The sequence below is a fragment of the Myotis yumanensis genome, unplaced genomic scaffold (assembly GCF_028538775.1).
Source record: "Myotis yumanensis isolate MYYU_CA2020_CCGP unplaced genomic scaffold, mMyoYum1.0.hap1 SCAF_3, whole genome shotgun sequence".
NCBI classification, from domain to species: Eukaryota; Metazoa; Chordata; class Mammalia; order Chiroptera; family Vespertilionidae; genus Myotis; species Myotis yumanensis.
In genome coordinates, this window is record NW_027223754.1 from 167468244 (window position 1) to 167479058 (window position 10815).

General features: G+C 36.5%; 1 protein-coding gene across 4 annotated transcripts in view; it reads left to right on the forward strand.

The window, feature by feature from the left end:
- The window catches only part of SLC38A4 (solute carrier family 38 member 4), a 66754-nt gene extending 59204 nt beyond the window's left edge, over positions 1-7550 (forward strand). For all 4 annotated transcript variants that reach the window (XM_070410368.1, XM_070410370.1, XM_070410369.1 and 1 more), the window contains 3 exons: positions 2343-2487; positions 3798-3895; positions 5325-7550. In XM_070410368.1, the coding sequence (XP_070266469.1) occupies positions 2343-2487; positions 3798-3895; positions 5325-5426 (345 nt within the window). In that variant the 3' untranslated portion in view covers positions 5427-7550. The remainder of the gene's footprint in view (positions 1-2342; positions 2488-3797; positions 3896-5324) is intronic.
- The last annotated feature ends 3265 nt before the right edge of the window (positions 7551-10815 follow it).

A 10815-nucleotide genomic window follows, 5' to 3' on the forward strand; every position in this document is an offset into this window, starting at 1 on the left:
AAGCTATGGCGGTTGCTGGGGACTTCCCCCACCCACAGCATCTGACCCACATTTCCAGGTTCTTATCAGTTCGTGTCTGTAGAGAAAAGGGCACTTAGATAAGTGGAACAGCAGGCAGTGCTTTGTGGGTAATAAGCCAGAGTGATCTCTATGCTGACATAGGTAAACAGAATTGCTGAGGATCTTTTGATCCCAGGCTCACATCTCAAGGCTGCATTTTAACATGGAATGACCAGCAGGTTTCCTTCCGTTCTTTTCTACCTCCCCCTACCATCACCAGCAGCCTGCTGACTCCCTGCTTGCCCTATCGCCCTCTTCAGGAATACACTGGCAACTCTAAACATCTTCAGTTCTGTTTGGATTTTGTTTTTCCTTATTCACCATGAGGAGCAAGCTTTCACCATTTACTCCAACCAGTGCTCATTATGCTAAACCTTCATCCTTCTGGGAGCCATATGACCTTAAGAAACCACTTATACCGTACATACAAGATTGCCTCTAACTCAGCTTATTCAGTTAAATGCGTTATTTTAACAAAGGACTAAAAAGCACTTAGATGTGACCTCTGCCTGGAAATAACTTGTATTCTAGTTGTTTATTCTATAAATGTAGCACTTCAGACAAATGAACCCTTTAGCGCTATGTATGTACCATAGAAAGCTTATTTCAAGCCCACTGATTAGACCAGATTGGACAGCATTGAATAGGACATAATGTAGAATTTATAAGCTGCTGGGAAAACAAAATAAAGGCATTTGCTTTCCTCAGTCCTTTTCACAATGACTTTCATAATTTTTGCTAATCCAATTTTTAAAATCCGTTACAAAGTCGCTCTTAAACCATTTCCAGAGACTCTCTGGTTTGCCATTCTGGAAATGAAATTGTTTTATAAACCTGAACAGATGGCTTTAATTTTGGTGCAGTGGTATGAAAGGAATGTCATATTAGAAACTGCAAGCAATTCAGTTCGAAGTTTTTGTCGTTCATACATGTGTTTCAAAATACTACGTTTTACATTTTCTCTTTTAAGTAAATTCCCATCTCCATGCCATTAAGAGACTTCAGAAGTAAAATTTTAAAGTGCAAATCAATCCCAGCATTTCTAAAAATGTGATGTCCCAGCTTAAATGAAGTGCTCACTTATTGAAGAGCCAATAGACTAATTTCACAAAGTTAAAAGTGTCTTCTAAGAGTCCAAAGATAAGAGTATTTCCAACTTTGTTAAGCTGTTCAAACATAACTGGCGCTCCCTCTACTCCAGAGGACCTTTTCATCCAGTTATATCAGAGTAACTTGAGCAGCTGCTGCCAAAGGAGCCTCTCCTGACCCTTCACCTACTTATTTCAGTCACTAAAATAGGGCTGAAATCTGTCAAGGACCCTGAAGGGAGGGGGAAGATTTGTTCTGTTCCATTTAATTCAACATTTACTGAGTGCCTGCTCTATGCAAGACTTTAAGCTAGAAACTCTGAGGAATGTTAACATTTTTAGGTCCTGTTCTTTGTCTTTTGTGTATTTATAATCTATAATTGGCGGGGTGGGGGTGACTAAACGGGTAAAAAGAGAAAGGAGTAAACACAGTATCGTTTTAAAAAAATCAGGTGGAAAAAAAAAACATGTTAAGTACAAAGCAAAGTTAAGAAAAACCCAGGTCTGTAAAGATTCCATTTGCAATCCCATGCAAATCAATTCAGTGCTCACCCTTAATGCTTGCTCCAGTCTGACAAGACATAATTAGAAATCAACCAGGGTTTTACTGTCTCTGATTTATATCTCTTATCTGTTATTTTATCTCTTTCTGACAGATTTTAAGAAAAAATTATTATACTGTACTTATACTGTATGTACATATAAAAAATATGAATTTACTTATTACCACTGAACTGTACACTTAAAAATAGTTAAGATGGCGAATTTTGTGTTTTATCACAGTAAGAAAATTCTAAAAAAAAAAAAAATCAGCATCAAGGTATTTTCTGGTAGAAAAAGGAGAAACAAAGAAAATGCTCCAGAGCAATGAGAATATCTATACATATCAAAGCTTAAGTGACAGTTACAACTGGTTGACTGAACGACCAGTCACTATGACACCACCAGGGGGCAGATGTCCAATGCAGGAGCTGCCCCCTGGTGGTCAGCACGCTCCCACAGCCAACCTCCCCCGGCCAGTCAACCTCCTGCACTCCCTCCACCTGGACTGGGCGAGACGGCCCTGATTGGCCCCGATCACCGGCCAGGCTGAGGGACCCCACCCGTGCATGAATTTGTGCACCGGGCCTCTAGTTTTAAATAATAAAGTAAAAAACAAAGCAGTGACCTTGCCTTTGAACTTTCTTGTTGCAGATTCGTACGTCAGTGACAACACTGCTATTTCCCAAAAGGCCCTTCAGCTGGATAAGACATATCGTGATTGCAGCCATGCTTATTGCACTTAACAATATTTTGGTCATCCTTGTGCCAACTATAAAATACATCTTTGGATTCATAGGTAAGTTTCAGAAAGGCTTTTTTTTTCCATCTACTTTTTTTTAAAAAAAAATTGTTGTTTAATTACAGTTTATATTCACTATTAATTCGTATTACTTTCAGGTGTACTGTATACTGGTTAGATAACCATACACTTTATGAAGTGTTCCCCCTGAAATTTCCAGCACCCGTCTGAAATCATACATAGTTATCACAATATTTTTTACTTTATTCCCTAGGCTGTACTTTACATCCCTGTAACTATTTTGTAACTACCGACTTGTACTTAATCCCTCCACCTTTTCATGTAGTCAACTGAAGCTGATAGCCCCTTAAATGGCAGACAGGGAGCCTCTGCTGGGAGGCCAAGAATCCCCATCTGTCTGAGGCTCCCAGGCTTCCTAATAGTCCCATGGGGCTCCAGCTGTCACCTTCCCTCCCTCCCAGGTGACACTGGAAGTTACTCACACAATCCGAAAATGTTAGTGCCAAAAGCTACCTTACAGGTCGTCTAGTCCAGCTGCCTTTTCTGACAGACGAGGAAACTGAGCCCCACAGAAGTCAAGTCCTATACCTTGGAGTGGACCCTGGGTTTGCACTTAGGTCTTAACTCTGCAGCAAAAAATAAGGGAGACAGATTTTACCCTCGGGATGCTCTCTCAGGTCTGTGATTAGCTGAGAATTAAGGATATCTTTGGAGGAGGAGGAGATTGATTTTGTAAAGCACATTATTTCCCTTTACTGTGTGGCCTGCTAATATATTTAATATTTTTATTCTGCTGATTTGGGGGTTTACTACAACTTTAAATACAATATTGTACAAAACTTCTAAAACTTAGGTAAAAGCAACTTGAAAAGTTAGAAGTAAATAGGAAGGGTGTGTGATGAGTTCAGCCTCCTTAGTAGATGCTTTTTGTATTACTAGAGGCCCAGTGCACAAATTCGTGCACTGGTGGGGTCCAGTTGGCCCACCCCGATGGGGGCCGATCGGGGGCGGGGCCAGCCAGGGTGAGGGGCCTCAGTTGTTCCTGTCGTTCTGGTCATTCTGCCATTCGGTCACTGGGCTTTTATTATATAGGATTAATTTCCTGTAAATTTGTAACATTTGGTCGTTTTATTATTGATTATAGGTTATGTGTACTTAGTATGCAGCTATGATGTTAGGTATAGTTTAATTTTCCTTATAAACATATCTTCTTTGAATAAGCAACACAGAGGATCTTATAGTGGATTTAGTGCTAAGATTAGGGCAGCTTTAGATCTGGTGTCTTTGCTTTGCTGAGTCAGATCTGCTATGTAAGATGTTGACCTGTCCGGTGTTTCTCTCCTCAGGGGCTTCTTCTGCCACTATGCTGATCTTCATTCTCCCAGCAGCTTTTTATCTTAAACTTGTCAAGAAAGAACCTCTTCGGTCACCCCAAAAGGTTGGGGTAAGTAAGACTTGCAGTTTTCCCCATTATAAGTTGTTCTTTGACTACTCAGAATAAACCAGAAAATACACATGGTTCAAAAAAAATATGAATTGCTGAACAAGAATGAACAATCAAAGATGAATTGGAATTCTCTGGTGGAGAGAAAGAAGGCTGGAATTCTGGTTCAGATGATTCCAGGATTTCTTCTCTTCAAATGCCTAATATCTTGGGCTGAGTCCTTCCTACCTGTCAGAGGCTAATGGAGCTCTCCCACAGGCACACATGCATCCTATCTCCCCCACTCAGCGTTTGTGGCACTATTTTATGGGAAATTACACTTTGGCCATATTCGTTAGGTTTGTAAGGCCAAAAGAAAAGATGTTGCTTTTGTTCTCCCCTCCGCAGGAGCTTGCTGTCCTCTGGTGTGGACTGAGATCCAGACCAGACGCACTCCTTCCCCAGTTAACCTCCTTAGATATGAAATAGAGTTTTATGAAACTAGAGAGTATGTACTTCTTTTCTGTAATATAACTACAGAAAAATACACTAGAAATAATTGTTTTTCCACTAATTACATATTATCCATGACTGCTTAATAAAGTCTTATAGTAAGACTTGAAATGAATTACACTGAATTTTGCCTGGGAGTCATTCACCTCTTAGGGTTTTTTGGGACAATTTGGTATCAAAAGCTCCTCCAATCATCTCACCCCCAAGTTTCTACTCTGTGTAGTCTTCTTTGGGCTTTATAGCAGTGTGACCTTGGCAAGTTACTTGTCCTTTTTGTGACCCATTTTCAGTTTATCAGATGTAAAAATGAGTAAAATTATATTCTAGATTCTTTCAAGTTAAAAAGAAATTAGCAGCTGCTTCCTAGTATATAGAATTGGGAGATTGACCTGTGTGGTACTAAATAAGGCAGTTTCTAGTGTTACTATTCTAAAGCATTGTATTATACACACACACACACACACACACACACACGCACACACATACTTCGTTTTTCCCCCCAATATGCAACATATATTAGGATTTCATTTTTGTTTGCTTTATAAATTTTCATCACACCTACTACTCTCTTATGACCTGCCTTTTTTCACCTAAAAGACTGTGAGCTCTCCCCTGGTCATTCAATCGTCTTCTGTTGCTTGACTTTTTAATGATTCCAGGGTATTCCATCATTTTGATGTACCAAATCAATGAACCATTACCGTATTTTGAACATTTGGGTTACAATCTCTCTAATGTATTCACCCTCTTTCCTGAATTAGGGTTCTAAATTGACCGAATTGCTAGGCATGGATAGCTGAGCTATAAGAATAATACAATTCAATAGGCAAATCAGATTGCTGACTTAGGTAAACAATTTACTGTTTACTGACTTAGCACAAGCTTTGCTAAGTAAGGATGGTTTCTGTGTTCCTAACAAGTTCTCTCTGACTTACAGGCTTTAATTTTCCTCGTGGTTGGCATCATCTTCATGAGTGGAAGCATGGCGCTCATTATCACTGACTGGATTTACAACCCCCCGAATACCAAGCATCACTAACCCAAAGAAAAATACTTTCTTTTTCTACTGGAACTGGTTACAAATTATGCTCCAAAGGACATGTGAGCTATTTTACCCTGATGATTGGAATGTTATTCATAGGAAGTAACAAGAAGATTCCAAAGATATTCACCAGTAACATCACCAGGCACCTTCAGAAGAGAAAATCATCATTTTTGTCAAGAGTGGCTGCTTATGTGTTTAAAATCTGTGGTGCACATTTCTACCCAGGTTTTGCCAGAGGAGTATAAGATGATGTATTTTTGCTGTTGTACAAGCAGAATAAGGGTAGCTGAGTGTAATGGTCATCAGATAGTCCCCTCCCCCTTTCCATAGTACCAAATATTTGTATTCTCAGAATATCAAACGAAATGCCCTGGTGGCAAAGCTATCACCACTTAAAGCCTTCCCCTAATCTTGCACTAAACACTTTGGATCTATTTAATAACAGGCAAAAGGCATGTCTTACAAACTGTCCCTGTAAGATACATGAATGATCAGACACCAGGCTAGAATATCTTATTATCAACAGTAAAAGAATATTTTGCCCATCCTATTTGTGACATTGAATTAATGACTTCTTCATTTAGACTTTTTTTTAAACATTAAGAGAGGGGTCTTATTTAAATTATAGAGCAACAACAAAAATAATGCTTATAGCTAAACTGCCTGTTCTGGAAGCATTTGCTTTTTCATATTAGTCCTAGTCCTCTTATCATACTTTTATTATTGAACAATGCTCTCCCTCTCGTCTTCCATTCTCATTCAGAATTTTTAGAAGACCACAATTCATGTGGAGGTACACTACCCAGTATTGTTTGATACATTTTTATTTGCTAAACATTCAGTGCAGGAAACTGTGATTGCTATATGTTTGTGTATATAATCTTATACTGTAGTTGCCAGAATTTTAATGTATGGTACATTTGATTTTTATTTTTTACATGTGTAGTTTGTCTCTCATTACAGTCAAAACATTTATATTATTTGGGGTGAGGGCAGGGAATTAAGTTGATGGGCTCAAAAATCCATTTGTATGTATCTGTCTGTTGGGGATATTTTAAATTTGAAACCTAAGTTATACATAGCTCAGTAATGTTCTTTTTCAATGTTTACAGTAATATCATAATCACCTACAAGAAAATAAGTTCTTATTTGCAAATAATTATTAATAATACTGTTCATTTAATTTAGCATGACTACAATAGCATTTAGTTCATTATATCTTAGACAGGTGTTTGCTGACATTTATTTGCCATTTAATACAATGTTGAGTGGTTCTCCATAAAAATAAATGCTAACACTACAAGGAGAAGCAAACTATTATTTTTGCTCACTTCTACAACATACATGAAATGGATTTAAAAAATAGTACTTACCGCCTGGAATTTCTGGAGTTTGCTACTTTTTTTTCAAATCAGTAGCAAGAACATTTGTTCTATATTTTATATTTTAGTGAAGCCAAGTATGAAATACAAGTATCATATAAGTATGATAATATTAAATCATATTCCAATAGTTTTTCTGGAATGTGCTATAAGAAAATATATTTGTTTTATGTATTATTTTCTAGAGGCACAATACTGTAAAATGGTGCACTTTTTTATGGAAATTGAACATTACTAGAAACTATCATAACTTTTAAGTTACTATTATTGGAAAAAATTTTCCAAACAGCATCTTTAAGATGTATTTTCATTCATCTAAAGAGATAGCAAGTGGAAAAGGTACTTTCTGAGTGTTAAAAAAAATGTTTAATCTGAATGTTTTTAAATGTAAATATCAATAATTAACAAAAAAAATGGAAAACTGTAAAATCTGTATATATTTTGAATGTTTTACATTTGAAATGACTAACTTAAAAATGTCAACATATGTAATTATATAAATACTCAAGAGCAATACTACAGTGCCCCATAATGAAGCACCATTTCTTTCTCATGGCCATTTCGGGATGAATTCAGACTGCAGGGCAGACATACATATGGTTAATTTAACCCCATTTGTAAACAGATGAAAATTTTATTTTCTTATTTCATTTATAAGATGGTTCAATGTATTGGGAGGCTTTTTTTGTTACAGAAAGTGTATATTGGTATATAATAAATGAACTTTTCAAAATGACTATGATATGATTTTTTTTCCATTGCTAAAGACTCTGAATTATTTATACAAGAAAAGAATTTTAAATCTAAATATTGTCTTTCTTTGTTCTATTATCATTGTTACTATTGACATAGAACTAACATCTGTAGCTGTCAAAAATAGTTGCCACCTTATTTAGGCAAAATACACAGCTAATTCTAAATCATTTTTATTTTATATCATCACATATATACCTCTTAGAATAAATGTGGAAGAAATTAATCCCTTTATGGTTAATTAGGGAGAATTCACTTGAGATGGAAAAAAAAAAAGAGGGACTAGAAGAAACATGAGAATAGTAAGATAAAGACATGGAAGATTTCGGAGAGAGGAAAGCAACATGCGAGTGTTGAGGACTGGGCAGAAATGGACTTTTAGTGGGAATGATGGGTCATATGGTAAAGTGTTTGCTTAACTTTCTCAGAAACTTCCAAATAGTTCTTCAAAGGGGTTCTACCATTTCCATTTTCCCCAGTAAGTATACAAGCTCCAGTTGTGCCACATCCCTGACATTCGCTGTTGTATTTTGTACTTGATAGCCTTTCTAGTAAGTGTGAAATATAGGGTGTCCCAAAAACATTTTTGGTACATTAACAGCTGATAGTTGAATTGATGTTTCTTTATTTTCAGCCAGATTAAGCTTTGAACAAAGGAAATTCATCCTAAAATGCTACTGGAAGTTTGAAAGCACAGTTGAAGTACAAACACTGCCTTTATAATTATAACAAATGCTGATAACTCACTCAATTTTCACTCCTTTTCAGGTTTAACTGGTTGAAATAATGGGGGAAGCTAGACTAAGCTTTGAACAAAGAAAATTTACCCACTAGACTTTTTTATGGGGGTACATAAAAGATAAAGTTTATGGTATAAAACTGGCAACAGTTGATTAATTGAGGGTCCAAATACCGAAGGAAATGATTCTTGATGTTTGCAATTCCATTGCTTCACGGTATTTGCAGTGCTTGGACCAGAGCGGTCATCAGTTTGAAAGCAGACATTGACCAAAAAAAATTCATATTCATTACTGTAGATTCTTTTAAATTTTGAAAATGAACTATATGTTAATAAACACTGACTTTATAGTCATTCAAAGTGTGATTACATTTTTGGGGGGACACCTATAGTATCTTGTGATTTTCATTTGCATTTCCCTGATGACTAGTGTTGGCAACCTCCATGTGTTTCATGCCCACTCATGCTTCCTTTTGTAAAGTGCCTTTTCGAATATTTTGTTTATTTTTAAAATTAGGTGGCTTGTCTTTTGATTGTTGATTTGTCAACGTTCTTTTTATATTCTGGATATATGTCCTTTGTCAGGCTGCACATATATTTCCTCAGTATATAGCATGCTACTCATTTTCCTAATGTGTCTTAATTACATCTTTCTGGGGCCAGGTGTTTACAGCTTAGAGCTCTACAATTCCTGCCTAACCAAGATATGATGAATTGGAATGGTATTGTTGTAATTAATGTTGAAATTTTCAAATTTCTTTCTTTCAGTTGGTTTTTCTTTTTTGCTTTATTAATGTATGCTAATATAACTCTTGTCTTATACAGATATTTCATTAAAAGTAACTTTTTCAAAATCACTTTGAATCTTAGTTGAGACCCAGTACTACATAGACAGGCCCAGGATAGCAAAAAACCTTACTGGCTGCTTGTAATCAACTTTATTAGCTTTCTCAGCCTTTGTTGCAGATATAACTGAAACAGGAGAAATTGTTTCATTTTATTTTTATTTACCAGATTGGAAGTTTTGCCATTTTCTCTTGACTCAGCATTCTGCCTTCTATGCAGAAGCCATATGTACAGCCTTGGCCTCTTCAGGATGCACCTTCCTGACTGTCTTTTCCCAATAAAAATTTTGCACTAACTATTTAATGGAAAATATTGAAGAAACTGATTGAAAAAAGAAATAAGTTTAGAAATAAGCTTTTGGGGCCTGGAATTATAAATATATATTACATTTTAATTGTCTGAGATTATTTTGACGTATTTCTTTCATACGTAAAGAGTTGCCATTTTCTCTTGCATCACACACCAACATGGAAAAATTCAATATGAAAGCCAAAACATAGCCAGTAGACAGTTTAGAAAGAACTATTTGATAGGTACCTATGAAAGTAAAACACTATGGAAGAAATCACAAAAGTAATTGTGAATACACTTGTCAAAATAAGTAGGATGCACTTAATGCAGTGTTGAGAAGGAAATTAAAGCACTAAATGCTAACATTACAAAGAGGAAAGCTCTCAGATCCATATTTTAAATTCTTACATTAAGAAACCAGGAAAAGAAGAACAAGATAAACCCAGAGCAAGCAGAAGAAAAAAATTAATAAAGAGCATATATCAAGGAAACAGAAAATAGGAAAACAACTGAGAAAATCAATGAAGCAAAAGTTTTCTTTGGAAAACTTAATAAAATTGATAAACCTCTACCAAGACTGACAAAAATAAAAAAAGACCGCATTTTACATCATTTTAATTGGCAGCAGTTTTCCTCTTCTAGTGGCATATAAAATAATGGTTCATCTTAAAATAAAAGTTCTTAAAGTCAATTAAAAAAACGTATTAGCTTCCTGTGGTCAAAAGGATATGGGGCTCATTTTTTCTAGAGTTTCTGAGCACAGACGTACAAAATGGTATGGTAACCATCACCCATGCCACTCTAATTCTAGTGTGTGTGTGTGTGTGTGTGTGTGTGTGTGTGTGTGTGTCTGTTGGAGGTGGGATTGAGGAGGCCAGGCCAGACCAAAGGAGGGTTACAGAAGGTAACCAAATAAAACATGTACTCACTGCAATTGGAATTATTTTCCAAACCAATCTGATTCCAGTTTAATTGACTAGCTTAGTAGAAATAAATGATTATATCCATTAGGAAGAAATTATTATATCCATTTTATAAGAGGGAAATGGAGGCCCCAAAATAAATGGTCACCACACTGCAATTGACCTCCTGGTCTCCTAAGTTCGAGCCTGGCCAGGGCAGTGGGTAGTTCTAGCCATAGGCTTCTCAGAAGCAATCGTTACTCTTAGTTTTGTTACTGGAATGGGGACGGGACCCAGAGCAGGAATGCCTCGGGCCAGCCAGCAATGTGTGGGTTCCTGACTTTATGCAGGAAAGATTTCACAAGATGAGTCCACGTGACTTTGAGAGGATGCTTACTAAAGCTGGGGACAGTGAAACAAAGAAAAGGCTTAAGACAGAAGAAGCAATAGGGGAGACCCTAGACGGGGCT